The sequence below is a fragment of the Chelon labrosus genome, assembly GCF_963514085.1.
Source record: "Chelon labrosus genome assembly, chromosome: 13".
NCBI lineage: Eukaryota > Metazoa > Chordata > Actinopteri > Mugiliformes > Mugilidae > Chelon > Chelon labrosus.
In genome coordinates this window covers 2962588-2984389 of record NC_140346.1, presented here as the reverse complement: position 1 = coordinate 2984389, position 21802 = coordinate 2962588, and the positions used below count along the sequence as shown (strand labels likewise).

Here is a 21802-nt window from a genome sequence, read left to right as displayed (position 1 = left end):
GAAGGTTGACTACTGCTATTACAGAAGGAGAAAATGAGAAAGAAGTAGCGCAGTAGATAGGTGAAGAAAGGGAAAGAAAAAATAAATGGGCAGATTAGGAAAAAAATATATATCTTCAATAAAGATCAAAGCAGCAACTTCTTTATCTAGGTTAGGCTGAGTTGGCTGAATATAATATTTCAAGGCAAGCAGAGATTATTACAGACGAGATAAACCAGCACAAGGTAGGTTGGTGTGTGTGGAGATAAGTCAGGAGTGTGTGAGGTGAGGAGGTCACCAGACTGAGCAAACATGAGAGTTTGTTTCTTTAAAGTCCAAACCAAACATGCAGCTAAAGAGGAAATTGTTGCATGAATGAGGAGAATGATGAGGGATAGATAAAAATAAGAAAAAAAATCTTCTCTGTAAGGCAGCATTCAAAAGAAAACAACATATACAGCCGTAAAACTCTGGATGCCTGTGATCTTCTTTTCTGGGTGCATGAATCACCCATTTCAACTGTACCAGTATTTTCTCCCTCAGACAACACTGAATCCATTTACACCTGGTCTGTAGGTGAATTTAGCATTGGTATAGAGAAAAATCATTTAGTGTTGAACATACACTAAATGTGAAACTGAATGCGGTGTTTGTTAGGCTTGGCTAATAAGAGGTCTGGCTTTGATATGTTCAAAGAAATGCAAAGCAAGCATACAGCCTTTGTTCGTCATTTTTTATTCATTCAAGGAATACATCATCAAATTCATCTACATTTGAAATTTTATCATTAATGCTTGGCTTTGCTGAAAAAGTCTGCAGCAGTAAAACTTTGGAGAGCGAGAAACTATTTGACCATGAGGCAGAAATATCATTGCCCTAGGCAGAAGTACACCTGCTAGACTTATGGACATAAACTAGATAATCATGGAGCCTCAAAAATACTCAGTGTTAGACACAGCAACGTAGAGTTGCAGCGTTGGCAAAATTAGACAGGTGCCATTGAAATACAGAAATTTATAAGCACCTGTATGTCTGTCCCCTCCAACTTATCAATCACTAGACAAAACTGAACTTCCCTTACCTTACAGATTATTTAGACTGTGCCCGAGATGCTGAGTTTGGTACATATAAGCAGTGTACCTGAGAAGTCGTCCTTGGAGAAACTGGACTGGTGATTGGACGAAACCATGACGGGCTAATTTCAACCAATCAGATCAACATATATATATATATATAGTATAGTAATAGCATAAAAATATGTGACATACGGCAAAATATGAAAGCTGTAATTATTACTATATTAGTGTAATAACCATGATGGAGAATATGAATATTATTATTTAATGAATGATCTGTGTGCTATGCACTCACAAGCAGACATTTAGATATACAAACAAACAAAACAAAGCGGTGTAATATTAGGAATAAAATTTACATTAAGGGAACAGGGAATAAGGAATAAGAACCATTCTGTTGCTTTTGACCGCACAGCCACTTCCTGCTGCTGTCACACCTGAAACAGGCCCATTGCTGCTAGTTAGTAGTTAGAGCGTGGTCCCAACCACCATGACTCAGCCACAAGTGCGCAGCTTGAAGCCAGGCAAGATGGATTCATGCATGCTCTTTTGAATCTTGCGAGAAGCCAGCTGCCTTGCAAAGTAATGTGATGCCATCAAACTTTACTTAATGTGTGACAGTGATTCAGTGGACAGGCCTGTTCATCATATGCTGACTTTGTGGTATCTAATCAAAGTTGCACTGAACGCAAGTCAGTGCAAAGAATGGCAAAAGCAGTGCTGCCTCCTGAACTGGTGCATGTGTCATTAAACAGCTCTGTTCGTTAAATTATTATACGTATATTCGCTCGCACTAAAGAATTCACAGGAAACAGGAATGAGTAAAATGCCAAAAACACAGATTTGGTCTTTTTCTTTTAATCTACCCTGTAAGTTAATTCGATTTTCAGTTTTGTACACTGTGTGAAGTGAATTTATTTGAAAAATTAGGCAATCTGTCAAACAACAGCATGAATTATAAGAAATCTATTTTAAAATGGAGAAGTTGCTTCGAGACTTCCTTCCCTCAGATAGAATTTTGAGGAAAAACACCATTTGTTTTGGTTCATCAGCAAACATAATGGAAAATGATAGGTTTAGGGGGGAAAAGAAGCCAGAGAGAAATGATCATATTAAAATTGAAAGCACACATCTGACACCATTATAAGACATGACTTAAACACAAGGCTATGAAGCTGCTATCAGAAGCACAAGTGGTTCTGTGCACAATCTGTGTGCCTGGAAGCAAACTGAAGAGAAGTCAGTGGGTGACTTTTAACGGCTACAGTCTATGTGTGTGCGTGAGAGAGTGCATGAAGATAGTTTCCAAAGGTACAAATCATGGGTTATGATTGGAACACTCAAATGATTGGAACACTCAAATGATCGTAAATTCAGCAGACGAAAAAGAGACATGTTTCGGGTTGGACAAAGCAGAAATACTTTCAGGATCTCTGAGCCAAAGTATAGACGCCTGCCTGAAGGCTCAGTCAGTGTTTGCGCCGGGCATGAAGCAAACCACCCCAGCCATGTACACAACAGGCTCTGGACATAAATTGATACATCAATCCATCGATCCCAGACCAGAACACATCTGCTGTCCTCTGCTCTGGCAGTCGTCTCAATGCTGGCAAGTCAGACAGGCAACTTAAATCATTCCAGAAATCTGCAGAGTCCACCCCCCCTCCTAGTTTCAACTTTCCATGTGTTTCTCCTCTACTCCTTCACTCAGTTTCTCCTCTTTTCTCTCTTCTCTTTCACCCATTTCTTTCCTGCACTCCTATCATCTGTCCCCCCCATCACTTCCACTCTACCCTGACATCACCTGTACCGTCCTGCACTCCCTTCTGTGGCTGACACTTGTGTTAACATTTCCATACCATCAGACTGAAAATATTGATTCCATGTGAAGTGATACGGACACACAAATAAAGATCAGTTACAGGAACGGAGGCCTTGGGGCTCCAGTGGAGGAAAGAAACACAGACAGGATGAGGGGGAAAAAAACAAGATTTGGGAATCGAGTGCAAACTGAACAGTAAACTATCCACTGGAATGCTGGTGTAGACATGACAAAATGTGTATGTGTACCTGCTTTGTAGATCAGACACAAAAACAAAGAAAGGCAGCGGGAATGTTTGTGTGTGTGACAAAGAGAAGGGAGGAGCATGGTTAAATATTTGCATGTGTGGTGAAACATGTGGTCACTATTACTGAGTCCTGTTTTATGGAAGGAATTATCCTTTTCTACTCCTTCACTCTCTATATCTCTGACGCTGTGAGGATATCACTGACCTGTTCCCTCTTGCAAGGCAAAGGTGATGACGAGATAGCTGTTCAGTAGATTAGCTTTTGGTAGCCATGCTAGTTTGTTTACCTGTACTTTAAAATATTAAGTAAGGGTTCCCAGATCTAGACAAGAGGATTGATGCCACTCAGATGTTTAGAAGCACAAAGACGCTGCATCATCTGGCTAATGAACATGATCTGTAGAAAACTAAAGTGTAAAAACACAAATTTAAGCTTAATGGAAGTTTACGTATGTATGTATTTAACTGTGTCTAGGGTAACAACAGTTGCCAGGCAACTAGGAGTTTAGGAAGTTAAGGAGTGTACACTAGAGACTAGCTAGGATGTGGCAACAATAGACCACGGAATGAAATTCAGCAAGTTGTTGCGATAATAGTCTAAAGAACCTTGGGCGAAGTGACATGGGTGGGTACCGAGTTCAGCTAAACTGAACTTTGACGCCAAGCCAACGGCAGCATCTGATATAGTTGACTGACATAAAATGTAAGCACAAGAACAAGCAAAGAGGCTCCCCAACGTTTACTGCAGGGAAGCTCGATCCACAACGTGCTCCCATCAAATTCACCATGGTGATAGTGGACTTGAAGCGTGACATAAACCCAGATGGAGCAGCATTGATGGTATTCTCCTTTCAAATCGAGAGTGATGATGGCAAGAAGAGCAAGCCCAGTCCATACACAAATAATATTTTGATTTTCTGCTTGTTCCGCTCTGGGTCACCTAGGCAACCAGAGCCTGGAACATCCACTAGTAATCAACTGTCAGCCAGAGAGCAATGGGCGACTAGCCAATCAGTTTACATGTGGACAAGGTTTTACTGGTCATATTTTAACTGTAGAGATGTAGTAGACTTTAATACCCGTAGTTTGGTTCAAGAACAAAATTGACAAACTGGCAATTTATTGATTTTTTTAAGTTGTTTGACAGTTTATCTATAGTAGTTTTCACACTGCACTCCTGACCTTTTCAGGAGGAACAATGTAAAAACACAACTGTCAGTTGGACCGGACATTAAAGAGACTTTATCTTGCCAGCTCCCTAGTAGAAAGTCTTTGTAATGTCTGATTGAGGCCATGTGTGGGTATAGCAGGTAATTGTCCGGAGAATTGCCATCGAGCACGAGTGCATGCTGATGTGCATCATGTCCTGCTTGTTGCACGCTCTTCCCAGACGGCCCCCATCGCTTGAAGCTAACGTGCCAGTACTTCCAGTTGTGACAATGTGTCAAACACAGACAGTCTCCTGTCATATTCTAAATGTGTGAAAGAGAAATAAGGCAGTGTTTCCCACAAGAGTTTGTGAGATCCTGGAGTTTTTTCATTTTGTTTGTTTTTAATCAATAACACAAATATTGGCTTTTAAAAAGTTGCGGTAACATACATTTTCATTAGTGAACAACACAAATAGCTTCTCATGGTACGTGAGTTGTCCGTGCCGTTTTCTCCATCAGGTTAAATTTAGTACAGAACAGGTAAGCGACCTGGAGGGGAGGGTCTGGGGGGAGGAGACTTTGAAACGTGCAAAAATATTTCCGATTAGTTATGAGACCATGGCGGAATAAATTCGACCCTGGCGGGCCGCCACAGTATTAATATAGTATGGGAAACCCTGAATAAGGTCTGGACTATGTCAGGAGTTTGTCTGTAAAAAAGGGCCACTTGCACAAGAGTAGATAAAGGGACAGGAACAAATCGGAACATGTCCGACTTATGTAAAGCAAGCATACTGCCTTCATTTGTTCTTTTTCAGTGATGGAATACATGGTCAAAGTCATCTTGAACTACCAAGAAAATTCGGCTACATTTGAATGTTGGGACGAATGGGAAAAATCACTAGGGATCACTACTTACTCTTGATGGAGCAAGTGCACTGCCAAAATGTACAAAGTAGGATACCAGAACAAAACACTTTGACTTCTACTGACTGTCGGATTTCCCAGGGAAAAATCCCCACCTTCAAATACACGTTACCGTGGTTACGCAATTATTATCATATACAGCGCACACACAAATCGATCGTAAGAACGGCACATGATGAGTTGAAAATCAACAGATGGACGTATTAGTGGTTTTGCTTTTCATCTCATGCTAAAATCTCATTTGCTTTCACACAACAAACAAACCACAACAAAGTTTGCTTGGAAACCAAGTTATCTGGGCAAACACACCAGGGTTAGATTTAACAGCCCAGCGGTTTTCCCTTTTTTCTCCCAAACTGTTTGCTAAGCTAGGTTTGCCAGCTTCAGACATGCGAGCAGGATTAATGTTAATCGACTCATCTAACTCTCATTACAAAGGCAAGCAAGCATAGCTTACAAAATGATGGCTGTTCCTTTAATCTGCAAGAAACCACAACTGTGCCTGAAAAACTTAACAAGAGGCAAAACAGTAAAGTTTGCCCACAGTATTTCTTTGTCCTTCACCTCTTTTTAATTTAGGCAAAACATTATCTTTTGATTCATATGTAATGAATGATCAGATGATATATACTTTCAGCGAGCAAGGTCTAAGAAACATGTAGTAATCATAAGGATAAATGTGAAGTGTATATAATGGCTTAATGAATTCTGCCTGTACGTTCACAAGGCTGCAAAACACTTTGCATGTATCATTCATTAAAAACAAACAGTACACTGAAGTACATTCATGTCAACAAGTTCTTTTGATGAATCACTGGATGTAAACACAACAATACCTAAAAACTACAATTATACAGAGGCAGAGAACAAACAGACACGGAGGGAAACTTGTTATAAACAGTTATAAACAGAAGAAAAGCAGATAGAAAGTAACTGAATGCAAAGAAAGACAGAAGTGAGGGAGACACAGAGGGAGACTGAAAAAACATCTGCAGCCCAGCAAGTGAGCCGGTGGGAAGAGACAGGAACATCCTGGTTGACACACACTCTGTGTCTATGTCAGTGTTAGTGTGTGTGCGCAACCGCACAGGCACGTCTGTGTGTATGAGAGGTGCAGAGCTAGGGCAGCTGCTGCTGCTGAAGCCACAGCTGGTTCAACTATCAGTGGAGACAGGAACTGACGGGATGAGACGCAAAGAAGAGGATGTATGGGAAAAGGAGGAGGAGGAGGAAGAAGGACTTAGAAGATGGAGGTACCTGTCCCTACGGAGGGGCTTTGGGAACACAGAGAGAGAAGAGGGCTGAGACCAGAACAAGGAGGCAGTTGTTGAAGACAGCAGTTTGGTCCTGTTGGATCGGGTCTGAGAACTGACCGTGATATGAAGATACAAACAGTTAGCAACACTTTGGGAACGTGTAGTTTCAACACAGGGCACTTTCCCAGAAACTTTTCCAAGGGCAAACAGGTGGTGCAGACAAAACACAGTCTCCACACACCGCATTTTGTTCCATCCTAGTTTACATCCTTCTCCAAATGGCAAGAGATGACACGTCAAAGAAGTGAAACTGTTTATGTTCATATCTAGAGTTAACTGTCAGGAAACATTTCAGAATTGTATCTGGCAGTGATGATTTTATATTGGCTGCCGATCGTAAGGAAAACACCAGATATTATCAGCTGGAGAATGGAGAGTTTCTAAAAATTTTGCCTTTCAGGTAATTCAAAAAAAGATAGATTAAGGAGAAGTTTGTATCAATAGGACAAGGTTCGGGACTATGTTAATGAGAGCTGCTTTTGATGTTTTCACATATTTGTACTAATATAATAATGTATATATGTTGATACAATCTTATTTTAAGGGATTAACTCAACTTTGGGGGAAATATGTTAAACCACATTGCTGAGCTCGACAATACCACAATCATGTCTGTACAATAAGTCAATATAAATCTCAAACCAGCGGCTAATTTAGCGTAGCATAAAAGCAAGGAGCGGATTAGCCTCGCTCCGTTAAACTTTAGCATAACACATCTAGCAACACCTTTAGTTCACTCATAAACAAGTTCATGCTTAAACCTGTACAAAAAGTATTTGATATTATTTTATCAGTCGCCAGGCAAAAAGGAGAGACTTCTGGTGCTAAGCTAAGCTAACTGTGTCCTAGCTATAGCCTCACAACATTTTAGGCACATTTCTCAAAATAGTTGTTAAAAAGTTGAGCAACTGAAGTGGAGTTTATTCATTTTAATGTATAATTTCTGAATTAAACTCATAAAAACCCAGGGCTAGAGGTTGTTTTTCATAAGTGATCATTTAATAATGTATTTCTTCTGTAAAATGTTCCACTCATATCTGTGTCGTTTTTTGATATATTTATGTTTAGATATTGTAAGTGGTTTTTAAAACTTTATGAACTTTATGAATATTAATACATTTACTGCACTGGGCCCCAAATAGCCACAATTAGTTGTAGTCTGTAACATGTCACTGGGATAAAGACATTAACTGAGCTACAAACCTCATCCCAGTACTGCACGTTCTAAAGATAAAACACAACCGTCGCACTGTCGGAGGTGGAGGTTATCCCAGTATTCTCCCTCAGTAGGCCCCTGTGTCTGGATCCCCCAACATGACTGGGAATCCACTGCTTGGGAATGCAGCATTCCTGAGGAGGTTGTTAACATTCCTCTAAACTTATTGAATCAGCACAGTACAGCTGGCTCTGCTTGTCATGGCATGCAAAGATGGATGAGGGTATTTTTAAGAGAGCTGTGTGCATTTGCTTGTTTGCGCTGTAGGCGAAGGTGCTGTGTGTATCAGTACAACACAGAGCCCGAGTGTTTCGGTGTCAAGACAGGAGCACCTCAGTGTATATGAAAGGAGCTTTCACATTCACACGACCTTCCACACAGACTAATGTAGGCTAAGATTCTCCATATTCAAAAGACGGAAATAAGAAATAAGCTGAGCAGCACATTAACTGAGACTTTGACGCCAAATCCTGGCCACAAAATATGGTCTCAACGTTAAAAATTTGCAATGCTAACGAGAATGGGTGTTAATGACACCCTTTTCCCTCTGGCCAACACATGTTACTTGGTCAAGGCACATACAAGCATTATAACTGCTGTAAGTTGACAGTCAACTTACAGAGAACAATATATGTTGTGTTAAAGGAGGCAGAGTACTCATAACATACTTACAGCATGTTAATCAGGCCAATGTAAACACAATCATTTAGATTTCCCACTGGATTCAATGTGAACTTTACTTTAAATAAAAAAGGGTGATAAAGAACCCATCAAGTTCTGTTCTGTAGGTTATATCCTTTTTTTTTTTTTAATGCTACATCCTTAAAACTCACGTTGATTTGTTTGGCATCAGTTTAGATACAAGCAGGATATACTGTGGCAGCTCTTTAAAGAATTTTGATTCCCATTATATGAATATCAATTACTCAGGCAGTCAGAGTTTCTGATGGAAGCTCTGAAATGCATATCCAATATCCCAGCAAACCAATCTGCACATCTGTTAACATATTAACACATTAAGCTTCCACAGGAAACTAAAAACGTACTTTGTAAACTCTGAGCAGAGCATTTCCACTATCTCATAACTGTGGCCCATTTTTAAACAGCAACACGTCTGCTGCTCTCCTTGTCTGAAAACAAAACAGTTGCAGTCTGACTTTTTAAGGCTGGAAGACACAATCCAGGAATGTTTGTACATTTTTGCAGATGCCAAAGTAGGTCAAAACAATTCTGTCCTGTCTTAATCTGTAAACACACAACTACACACTGATACAAGGGCTCCCTTACACAAAAACGCATGCATACGCACACATCTACAGGGAACTTGTGAGCATGGATCATCTCAAACCGGAGGTTGCTAATCATCTAAATGTCATCACTGTGCGTACTGTTCTCTGTTGACGGTATGTCCACCACTCTGACTGACATCAGAATATCAAGTACAAGGAGACAAAAAGCCTCTCTGCCTAACAGATTAGATAAAGGCATTGTGGGACCAGCCCTGCATGGGCTGGTAGGGTGACTGACGCCAGCGAGGGAGCAATCTCTTGCCAAATCACCAGTTTGGTCTCACTGTACAGGAGTGAAATAAGTGTTCCAATATGACACTAGTGTGTGATAGTGCGCCAGCATGCACAATACCTGGACTCGAAAGTTGAAGCATCTGAATGAGGTACAGTCTAGACCAGGGGTCTTCAACGTTTTCCAGGCCAAGGACCCCCAATCTGATGGAGAGATGGAGCGGGGACCCCCTACTTATATATATATATTGTATAAAATTGTGTTTTATATTAAACCGGTCCTATAGTATGGCACAGCAGCATAGATCGTTTATTTACATCAAGATGGTTGACTCTGTTGCCGTTTATGATCACTACTATCAGGAAATCGCCCATAAATATATGTTATATAATAGTTAGAGCCTTGATTCTTTTCCCCATAATCCCCAAGCTGTATAACATTTAAAAAGAACTTCATGTGTGTTTAAAAAAAATTGTGGAGGTGAATATAAAAAAATGTCTAATCAATCAAAACATTTTCGCGACCCCCCTGCAGTACCTCCGCGGACCCCCTAGGGGTCGCGGACCCCCTGTTGAAGACCTCTGGTCTAGACTACACAGTATATTGTCTTAAGGTATACCAATATATTTTCAGTAGAGAAACTGGATGAGGCAGTACTGTTTATATAGCTATAGCGTGACGCTGAGTTCCACAACCCATTTCATAGCTCGGAGTATGTATGCAAGTTAACCAGAAGTCAACTCTCATTCCTCTATGGACTTCCAAGATATCTGACCCGTTTGACAAACTCCTTGCATATTTTCTCCAGTCCAGAATTTGCTTCAAGAAGGTTTAACATTTTAAATATTTTTGCTTACAAAGACAAAAAACAAGTTAGCCAACAGGCTATTGAGTTGCTTGACTATGTTATATACAAAATATTGTATAATTCTATAAATAAAAAGCATTTTACACAGAGAAAGTGATTGGGAATTTAGCTGTTAGTTTATTTTGATTTCTTGCTAAGTGTTAGATAAGATTGATACCACTCCCATATCCATGCGCTAAATATGAAGCTTAAGTCAGCAGCTGATAAGACCAGCATGGCGCAAAGAAGCTCCTTAAGAAAAAGCCTCAAGGGAGAAAAAAAATGCAATGTGTTAAAAAGTGCTGTTAAAATAATCGTGTTCCTTCAAAGAGAGCCAGACTAGTTAGTTTCCAGTCTTTGTGTTAAGCCAGATGGCTCTTAGTTTCCCAATCAGGTTATTAGAATTTTAATCATTTTATATCTAATTCAAAAAGATATAAATTAGACAAAGCTAATAAAAACACCAAATATGGCCCAATTTAAGAGGGATAACTAAAAAAAAATATGTGGCAAAATGAATTCTTTAATAATCACAATATCTGTTGTTGATCAGGTCACTGATTCGTTTTCTCAGCTCCACTCTTAACAGCTTCAACACAAATACAGTTTTTAACAACATTTACGCAAAGGGAGTTTGTTGTGAATAAAGGATAATTAGGTTTCACTCGACAGTCATGGTAACACTTCCACAGACTGCAGAGTGTCTCACTGCTGCAATGTTAAAATTATGCGGTGGTCCTGAATCCACCACTTGTGTGCTCATGTATGGTATGCATACATTCCTAAGGGGCCACATGCAAAAAGCACACCTTTATAGAAGCTAATTTGACTAGTCAGGGTCCCAGCCTGACAACTCTGAAAACCAGACTTAGTCAGCAACTTCTTGAGTTAAACATGTATGCCAGCTATAAATGAACTGTGTATCCCCCAAGCACGATGTGAAAAGGACATGTTTAAGAGAACAAATCAAATTTAAACACAACAAAATCACATGGAAGGAGCTGAGTTGTTGTTGAACACACTCCGGAGTCATTTCACCATAAAGTGTGCCGTCATAAAGTGTGACTATAGAGCTGACGGAGCAGTGAAGTGAATTCATCACACATTTTTCTCAATGGATGTGAAGTGGACTGATCTCACAACAGCAGGGAAGGCAGCGCAATGAGAGGGAGCCTTTCATCCTTGCTAGCTGTTAGCTTTGGCTGAGGGACATCAGCCCTCAGCCAGCCTTCCTGTCTGTCTGTAAACTGGGAGCACACTGGGGGCTGCGAGAGAATGGCATGAATGAGAAATGAAAGAGGGAATATAAAATATGCCATGAGGATAATAAATGCCATCATATTGTATTGTAGCATGTACAAGCCAAGCAGGAATGATGGTATCCAAAAATACTAATGTTTCCTCAGTTTGTTTCCTTAAAAATACCAAAAATACAGTAACATAACTTTGAAGTGTAACAGTGGAAGCTGCAGCAGTAGGGCAGACAGATATGCAGACAGGCAGGTAGTGACTCAGACAGGAAGTTACACAAGCCAACAGATGCAGGCAGCGAGGCAGACGGGATTGCATGCAAGGAGGTCGCAGACAGATGAGGGAAATGATTTTTTTTCGTGGTTGTGGCTGGTCTTTGGCTGAAAAGATGTAGTGGTATCCATGGCAACACAGCTCTGGCATGCACAGTGACGCCAGAAAGAGAGGCGAGTACAGAAGAGGAGCGGACAGCGAGTGGATGCTGAGATTCACACTAGACAGAGAGGGATACCAAGTTCAGCCGGGCGCGGCATTCACCTAGGCGATACATCAATATTTATTTTCTATCATGCCAGTGATTGCCAGTACGATAAAAGAAGAGGCTGCTATGTGTCGCTGCAACAGGAGCTTGATTCTCACAGAGCAGCGTCAGTTACATTTAGATGAAAACCAGAAAATCTAAAAAGTTGCTGGGTGATTTGCCACAATGCAAAACATAACCAGTGCATCACTTGTAATTAAAAACAACGAGTGAGTCGGGAAATTAAATATGACGCACTTAACAACAGGGTGCCGATGAGTCAGTAACCTGTAACAAACTTATTACTGAATGCATGGGCTAAAAAGATCCGGCAAAAGAAATCTTGTGTCCCTACATTAACTGTTGTATGTTCTATCTTTAGTATTCTCATAAAAACACTGAAATGCTTGGTAACTCATCAGATATTTAGGGTAATATGCATACATTTACCCAATTAAATGTAATTTGGGGTCTTATACAATAGCACACTATTTACGTAGCTACTAGCAATGTCAAGTTTGTGAACGATCTGTTATTTTTAACAGCTCTTTGACACAAACAAAGGGATCGGAGTCGTACATGGCTAAAGTCTGTTCATTGTTGTACAGGGGAAGACCCTAGCCCTAACCCAGAAACTCTGAGCAGGCTATTGACTAGGAATTTCCTGATTGGTATCGGGAGATTGGTATCGAGCCGATCTAGGCATTTTTAAAATGGTCAGATCAGATCGGTATTGGGCTTCAACCAAAGCATAAAAACAAATTCTTGCTCTTTGTTGGCTAGTCTCAAAGCAACCAAAAAAACAAACAAACACTGTTTTAGTGGCAGTTGTCTAGCGTCAAAGCTGCAAAAACTCTTCGGCGAGATGGTTTTAGGAGGCCATCATTCAATACTACCAACTTGATTCGCCCCATCCATTTGCAAACAACATGTGTTGAGGTATGAGCTTTGATACATTATCCTTGACAGCGATATTTGCTCATGGCGCACACGTGATCTAGGAGAATAAGTAAGACAAGAAAAGGTTTTACGAATCTCCAGGGGAAGACATTTTGTTTATTTAAGATTAATATTCAAAGATCAGTATCGGATTGGGGGACAAAATAACTTATCCCTACGGTTGACAGCTACGCTAGCTAAGCTATCGGCATGAGCCAGGCTCAAACATGCAGCCGCATTTGTTTTGACAAGACAGAGAGTTCCAAACAGTTCCAATTGTTACTAACTAGCTGCTGAACAAACCTTCAGGCTAAAGGTGTTTTAGCTGCCGTTTTACTGACTTTTAACAACTTTAACTATAATATACTTTATGGTCCCTGTAGAGACATTTGTCTGGACTCTAGCGCTCGTAATATAAATGGCACTGTTACAAAAAACCCAAAAATCACAACAGTAAATAAATAAAATCTTACACAACCCCCAAGACAACACAATGAACAATACAAATAATACCGCACACCCCATAATAAAACATTAGAGAATTAATGCAGAATCCCAGCAGCCTCAGTCAACAGTATTTAAAGTTTGACTTCAAAGTTTGAATGAATGAAAAATGTTCCGTTTTTTTTCTCATCTGAATTCCTTGGATGAAAGTAAATCCTGCGGCATTAGTAGTTATTTTTATAAATCATATTGTTATTTAAGCTTTAATAACTTCTGACAGAGCTTAGTTTGAGACTAAGCAGCCCACCTCTTGCCACCTGCACTTCATTCTGAAATCCAGTAGAAACCCTGCTGCTTGGCTTGCTACTCTCTTGTGTCTCTTCCATCCAGACCAAACTTCTCTGCTCTGCCAGTAAAGGCCCACTTACTGTGACTTTCACTTCATGTTAAATGCCAAAGACAACTCAGCACTTTGGATCTTTTATCTGCCTTGGGAATACTTTTTTTTTCAAGCTGTAGAGTCATGTGAGCGTGACACATTTGCGTGATAGTGTGTCTGTGTTCATGTTCCATGTGCGTATTTCCTGGCAATAATTTCAAGAAGGAATTCTTTTCATCCTTTTAAGGCAGCTTGGTGAAGTTGGAAATTCTTCCTTTTGCTGTTAATGACAGATTAGAATTGACCAAAAACAACATTTAACATGCAAAACAAAGTCTTCACACCCACACAGATACTTGAAGTTGACATATAAGTGCCCACAGTACTCTCAGTTTATTTGTTATGCTTACAATGCTGTGGCACAAAGCAGGCAAATAGACACAGACACGCTCAGTTACTCGGTTGGAAGTGTTATGTGTAATAACAGAGCGTGGGTGCTATTTTAATCTGTGGCCCTGTTTGCTTTCTGTTTTCAGGACAGAGAAAAGAGAATAGGCTGCACGGCCAGCTCATTGGATCGAACTCCACAGCTGACACTTAGCAGAGCCAGGAAGAGGAGAAAAACAAATACACCAGTGCTAGAACACATGAACACGTGTGGCCACACAGACATTTCATGTAATCATTCAAGTGCGTGACTCAGAGGCAAACATTTGCGTGTTGGGAAATTAATTAAACTTGTGTGACCGAAAAGTCCATATGGATTATGATTCTGTTTAATGCTATTATAGATTTAGTGTTCAGGAACAGTGCTGGATTTGAGGATTATAAGGCTCATGTGATCCTACCTTGTATCCAGCATGGGTCCGGCTCTTTGTGAGCGGAGTGGTAGAGCAGAGCTCAATGGCCTCGGGCTCGTGAAAGATCACCGTGGGCAACGGCTCCTTCCTCAGTGTCAGCACATTTAGCTTGGTCTTCAGCATGGTCTGAAAGTGCTGATGGAGAAAGAAAGACACACACATGCAGTGCTTTAGGCAAACTTATAATAGGACCTATAGGCTAAATATGGCAGTGGTTCAACATTCTGAGTTTCCTAGACGGCACTGCTGGAGGCTAATAAAGTTGCAACATCAGTCATCTTAAAGTGTGTAATACAGAATAAGACCTGTCATCACCCTTAAGTCCAGAAATACAAGTCTTATGCTATTGTATAAAAGGTTAATGTAGGAAAAATGCTACTTGGTGCTTCATAAAAACCAGAAAAAGTGCTAAAAAGACACCAGAATTGTACCAATGAAATGTACCCTGACACACAGTCATATTAAAACACATTTCAGTGTTGAAAGCTGGAGACGGAGGCTGGAAGTAAGATGTGTGAGAGGTTTATTCTGCTCCAAGTGGAATGTGAGGAGCAGATGAAGGGAGCTCTGCCCTCCCTGTCTCCATCAAAACAAGAGAGGCCGCCTGCTCTCAAATACTACAGTCCACGGCCAGTGTTTCCTGAAACCAAGCAGAACCACATGGTCTATCTGGACCTGTGCGCTGTACCCTGTGGAATTTCTGGGCTTCCTCAAAGCAGTCAAGATGAAACTGAGCAGCTAATGAAGTCAGGACTTTCAAAACTAAGGCACAAAAGACAGGTCTAAACCCATTTCATATCTGCTCGGCTTGGTTTCTGTTTTTTAAGACAATCTAGGTTGGACAGTCTATTAAAACACTTTGAGAGGTAATCTGGGAATTGTGTCTAACATTTTTCATGGCAATTTCTTACTGGCATAACTTTGCAGCTTCTTTGGGTAACATTTCTTAAGTTGCCAAAACAATTTCAACATATTATCAGTTTTATATTATCAGTGAGCAGAATAAATCCGACTAACAGAGTCAACATGTAAAGACCCGATTGGCTTAACTGATCTCTTAACTAAACATGAGAATTTGGCTCAATGGCTCTGGTATGATGCAACCACGGACAACTCTTACTAGAATGCATCTTGCATGGCCACACAAATCCACTGTCTATATGCAAATAAGCCTGTACCTCATTTGGGGAGCAGTAGAATATTGCTCAAAAAACAATTGCTATTGGCGCCACAGTTTCACAGCTATGAGCAGCGCCGCTTGCCGTGTGTATGTTGTTCACTACATGTACTTCTGTTGATACAAAAATTGAGCTGAAAGAGCAATGATGTAACAAGCATGTAAGTCTGTCTTGCTCAATGGAGGCACACCCGTGAGACCATCGCTTCTGTATTTGTCTATGTCCCTGAGGTTAGTTATTTTAGGGACTCACACATAGCTCTAATTATAACGTGAACTCTGGAAACATCCATAGGCACAGTTATGTCACTGCTACACTGTTTGCAGCTGTGAAAGGGAGAAAACAATCTCAGTCACTATTGAGGAAATGCATAACTGCACATGGTTAATTCGTACACATCAACAAGAACATTTGGAACAGAGGAAGCTACTTAGATGAAAACTCAACAAATTCAGTATACGCAAACTTTATGAACACTGTTTCTGACCGCATCATCGCATAGCCCAGGGATTCCCAAAGTGTGGGGGTGCGCAAGCTGCTTCTAGGGGGTGCGCGAGATGAAAAATGTAATGGCAGAGAGGAAGTTATCTTCTTCTACGGACTGTATATGCGCACATAGCTTGTGGCCTCTTACGTCATTCATTTTTGCAAATACAACCAAACGGTTGAAATCAGGGAAATTGTCAGGAGGGATATCTCAAGCCAAAGTTAGTGATGAAGGAGGAGAGGAACCAAGAGAGAACGAGGAATCGGAGGCAACAGAGGAGAGAAATGCAACGGATCCGGGAGAAGAAGAAGAGCAGGAGTCACAAAATGATGAACCGGAGGAAACCAAAAAGGAGGGATGGAGATGGCAACGAGGCAAAAGAGGTGAAGAGGGTGAACACCAGATGGGAAAAAAAGAAAGAAATATGATGAAAATTATCTGGGTCTGGGCTTCACTTGGATTGGATACGTACCGATTTCCCCCAATTTATCTGCTTTCTGCGTCTGAGCCTGTCATCCATCCTCTTTGCTCTTAAAAGTGGAAGCTTGTGCGTAACTTTGTTGCATTATATTGAAAATGTTAGAGTGTTTCAGGTTAATTCAAATGTGAGGTCGCATTGTTGTGATCGGGATTATTTTGTTATACTGTATGCGTGTTCTGGTCATTTGAGCATGATTAAACATGCCGCCTTTAATATGCCTTTAATAATGCCTTTAATAATATAATCCGGTTGGGACATAGAAAGGGGTGCGCGGCCAAAAAAGTTTGGGAACCGCTGACACAGCCTATTCAAATTCAGCTGGTTTTAATCTGCAATCTCACCACTAGACGGCACTAAATCCTACACACTGGTCCTTTAATATAACCATCATAATATAATAATCGTATGTCTTGTGGAGTTCCTCATTAAGTACAGTTCCTGTTTGCAAATGCTCTCACTCACTTTTCTCCTCTTTGGAACTTCAAAGCTGTTTTCCACGTTGGACTCCGCAAAAGCTATTTTTTATGCAACAGATGGTCAACATTTTGAGGCGATGAAAACAGCCTTTCCTGCCAATATCCCGCTATCATGCTATCATCAATCTTCACTGTTGCTTCATTGCAGCCAAGTGGAACATCCTCAGTCAACTTTAAGAAACAAGTTTGGTGTCCAGTTTCTAAATTGACCAAAGCCGCAGTTCTGTAATAATAAATCATAACATGTATACGTATTATATTACACTGTCAATATTAAAAATATGAGTTTCTCTTGGGTTGTCATCACTCATTCTGTATCTTGATCATATTTGGTCCTGCCATTCGCTCAAACAGTTGTTGTGTTGTGTTTATTGGAGTTAATACATACTAAAAGGCAATTTTAATGCTCTATGGTCCTAATCCTGTGACAACACATTACAGTAACACACGGCCTGCACACTCACTGTGCTGGACCTTCAACTGAGAAAAGAACAATAAAGAGAAAGGGAGGGGATGGTCCCAACAGGAGGAAGATAAGACAAGAAAAAAATCACAAGGTCCAGATGAAGGAGAAAAGGAGAAAAAGTAGATGGAGTTGTAAAAGTAAAGCCACATGTGTGTAAACGCTCGCTGACCTCCGCGTCAGCACTTTACAGCTTCCTGACAGCGGCTCACATTCCTGTGGTTGGCCCCGGTACGGAGCAGGGGGTGGGGGGGCTAGGGTGGGCTCCCAGACTCCTCCACCCCCCACCAGGAGCAAAAGGCCTCAGTGGAGGGCTGCTTGTGGAGTAATCCTGGAATTCTATTCACAATATTTTCACTGCATTTCATTTCTCAAATCCCAACAGTCTCCTCATGAAGTCACTGCTGTTATTGATTCTATTTCTGACTTCAACTTGGAGTCAGACAAGTTTTCTGTCTCCACCATCAGACCAGTGGAGGTAGGGAGGTAGGGAGGCAGGGAGGCAGGGAGGTCACTCGGTATGTAGGTAGGTTCTTCTTGGCTGCAACTAACACTAGTCACTGAGGGCCTAGAGGGCCAGTCAACTGAACACATATCACAAATCTAACAGCATTATTTAAAAGTTTAACGGTACTACCAAGGTTTTATAATAATAGCAGGTGACGTCTTTGGATTTGGATTTCAATTTTGGCATGTTTCAGATAAGTACTACTTAGTGCATCTGCTTATAACAGACTAAATATCTGGAATCAGGGTGACTCCTCTAAACACCAACTTTGTATTATGTCATTTTGAAGAGAGGCACTCCATCTCTGGCTGTTTGCTCTTCATTCACATCACAGTGTGAAAATATATGGTATGACAGAAAGGTTTAGACAACACTGTAAAAACGTATTAGCTTTCCTAGAAAGAAGGTTAAACATTTATAGTACTTACTCCATAATGTGCATGTAAATCATAACGATGAATAATCTTAAAAAATAATAATAGTAAAAATCACTACATTTATTCTATGACCATGGGACTTCTTCACATAGCACCACTTTAATACTTGTCCATTTGAACAAAACAAAGATGCCACAGGACGCAAATGTGAAATATGTCGGCCACTTATTTTTAAGTGCACGTGATTTTATATATTTAGACTTGCTGTTAGTCATGTCTATTTCTTCCTATGTCAGCCAGTTATGACATTTCTTGTCAAAACACCATAGTTCTGCATATTTAGCTCCATGGCTGGAACACTAAAAACATCAACACTGACTCATTTCTGCCTGTATCCATGTGATTAATGTGTATTTAAAGAGCAAAGACGATCGAATAAAAATGAACATGGCCTAATACTGACAGACCTCCTACAGGGTGACTTCAAAACAATTCAGTTATTTGCATTTGGGGGCTCATATGATGCATTTTTACCAAAAATTTGTGTTATCAATCAACTTTATCCCACAGTATTTGACATAGGCCTATGTTTTCTGTTGTTTTCTTCTAAAAAATTCTACTACTAAGATCAGATAGGGATCTTTGACAAACAGACCCAGGGCTGCCAGCTCATTCTAAATGACTGCTCTCCAAGTGTGTCTCTGATTACTGCTCATAATCTCAAGTACACATGCTAGTTTTTTTCTAAAAATCTCCACTATCAAATAACAGTGAATTTCCTTAAATTTGCAAATTCAGTACTTGAATAATCACATCCATGAGAAATCAAGGCTTCGGCGAGCTTCTTGTGCAGTTCGCCTCCTGCAGTGATGAGCTTAACAGGTCACAGATGGTAAGTTAAACTTTCAGCCCCCTGAGGGAGCATTCTTACAGGAAAGAGGTTCTCGGGTCAATATCATGGTAAGACACTGCAAAACAGGGTTAAAAAACAGGCGCTAGGCCACACCCACTGAGACGCGCAAAAAAAGGTTTCACACAAAAGTGTAGAGAACAGCTGGAAATAATGTTAAGGAGCCAAGCAGATAGATGTCTGTGTCCAAAAGCATGATAATTAGAAAAAAATAAACCCCCTGGATACGCGAACGGCTACTGGTTCATCCCAAAAACTCAAAGCAGTCTGAGTCATTTTGAGAAGGGTGAGGACCTTAAAACAGACCTCAAGAGTAAAACGTTTTTTCCAACAACATTAGTCTGTGTCAGAAGCATCTGCATACACCAACTCACATGCAGAGAGCCTGCTGAGGGAAGCGTGCATAGTGAGCTGTGTTGTCGAAGGTTTGTGGGGTGTTAGCAAAGGACAAGACAGAAGGACAAGGCTGTTTGCTGTCGGATCATTTACTCTGCAGCTCATTTCAAAATTCCAAATGAAGCATGGTCCAGGATCAGATTAAATTTGCAGACTAAGAAGAGAGAAGCTCCATCAACTCACTGGTAATAAAAAGAAAACAATGGCCAACAGGCTTTAGAAGGAAGATCTTTGTCATCAAGCACCAAAACTTGAATAAACACTGGTCTTACTATTTATAGTGACAAAAAATGCTGTGCACAAAATTTGTTTACATTTAGTTTTACTCACAAAATGACTGCTGGAAACATGTTGAATGCATTTCCTTCCTCGGAAAACATCTGCAAAGATCATTTCTGGTCTATTTTGGTACTGGCACTGTTTACACCCATGATTATATCTATTGCTGTGTTTCTTGTCATGTTACCACCACCTGTGGATTAATAGGAAATCCCTCTAGGGGAATGTGCATCCTGCCATCTATGTGCTCATGTGTTAATGGAAGTGTTCCAAAGACAACAACCGAGGACACACAAACACTTAAAAACACTGCCCAGTTGTGCAGCTACAAAACAAAAACTCCACAATGTTCTTTTAAAGCAGGACAAAAATATATTCCTTACTCAACAACAGACATCAAACCAACATCACCACATCCGATAAAGAAATGTTTTGTCAATTAGTGAGGGTAAGAGATTTTTTCTTTGTTTTGACTTCTGCCAGAGAATAAACAGGACATGAGCTAAAGTTACACATCAAATGTCTGCTCATGAAATTTGCTCCTCGAAACAAGATCAGTCTGAAACCTCCAAACCACATCTTTACGCTTAAAGGGACAGTTTACCTCAAAATCAAATATACTGTGCATGCTTTTCCTGAGGACTGTAGGACCATTTATCCAACTAGATTTGTTTTGGAACAAGTTGTAGCCCAACTACAGTTGTCAACTTTAAGCTTGTTACATACTTCTTGTTCTTGTTCTCAAGGTGAGCAAGAACAAGAACAAAGTTTATTCTGGTCATATCATAGACGTGCCATACTCCGGGGAAGTCCTCATAGGGCACTTCCACTGCAGCATACAACTAAGCATTATGGGAGATGCGGGAGATGGACGATGAGAAGCACCTTTCTCATTATTTTCAGATTTCCAATTTCTGACCAATCACACAAGGAAGAAAAGTTCTGCCCACCTGGCGTGTCAAGGACAAGCTGTGAGAACTCCCAAACGACATCACAACAAATTTCTCACTTCTCACAGAGTATGTAACATCCTTTAACACAGCATAGAAAGAAGTGTGCATCAACCCTTCTGCTTGTGACAGGATGTAAACAATGTCCTCTTCAGCTGTGGCTAGCCCAGTGAGGCTAGGTTAGCCAGCAGTATTGGTTAGGTATAAAGTCATATGCATAAGCAATGTTGGACTACGAGGAAGTTGAGTCCAGACGCTGGGTGATACTGCTACAGTTAACCCAGGACTGCCGCCCATAACTACCTCTCGTAATGAGTAGATACACATCTCTTTGTGTTTTGATTGGCAGGTGTTCAAATGTAATGTTTTTGGTGCTTTGAGCGGCAACATCTAGTTTCAGTTTTTATTCGCGAGAAAGCAGAAAACTCCAAAACTTAGCAACCATCTGGATAGATAACTAGCACTTCTAGGCCAGACATAAATACTGCATATTTGATTTTAGAGTGAACTGTCCTTTTAAACATTGCTTAACTGTGGACTGGAAACTAGTTTTACCCTGCCCTTGTTTGTTCCTAAGACACCATTTATACAGACAAACACACCCTCCCTCCTGTAAACATACTGAAGGAATAAGCTGTGGTTCATAGGTCGAGCCGAAGGAGGCATGTGGCGGTAGTTACTTCCTAAATCCCAAAGTAGGATGCCCCCCACCAGTACCCCGTGGTAAAGACCAGGCAGTGTAACTTTCTATCTTGCTATCCCTCCACGCGTTTACTACCTCCCCCTCTGATCCTGGGATGGT

General features: G+C 40.6%; 1 protein-coding gene across 2 annotated transcripts in view; it reads right to left on the bottom strand.

Moving 5' to 3' along the window:
- pid1 (phosphotyrosine interaction domain containing 1) overlaps nucleotides 1–21802 on the bottom strand; it is a 34248-nt gene that overhangs the window by 6312 nt on the left and 6134 nt on the right. For both annotated transcript variants that reach the window (XM_084558662.1, XM_084558663.1), the window contains exon 2: nucleotides 14484–14630. In XM_084558662.1, the coding sequence (XP_084414788.1) occupies nucleotides 14484–14630 (147 nt within the window). The remainder of the gene's footprint in view (nucleotides 1–14483; nucleotides 14631–21802) is intronic.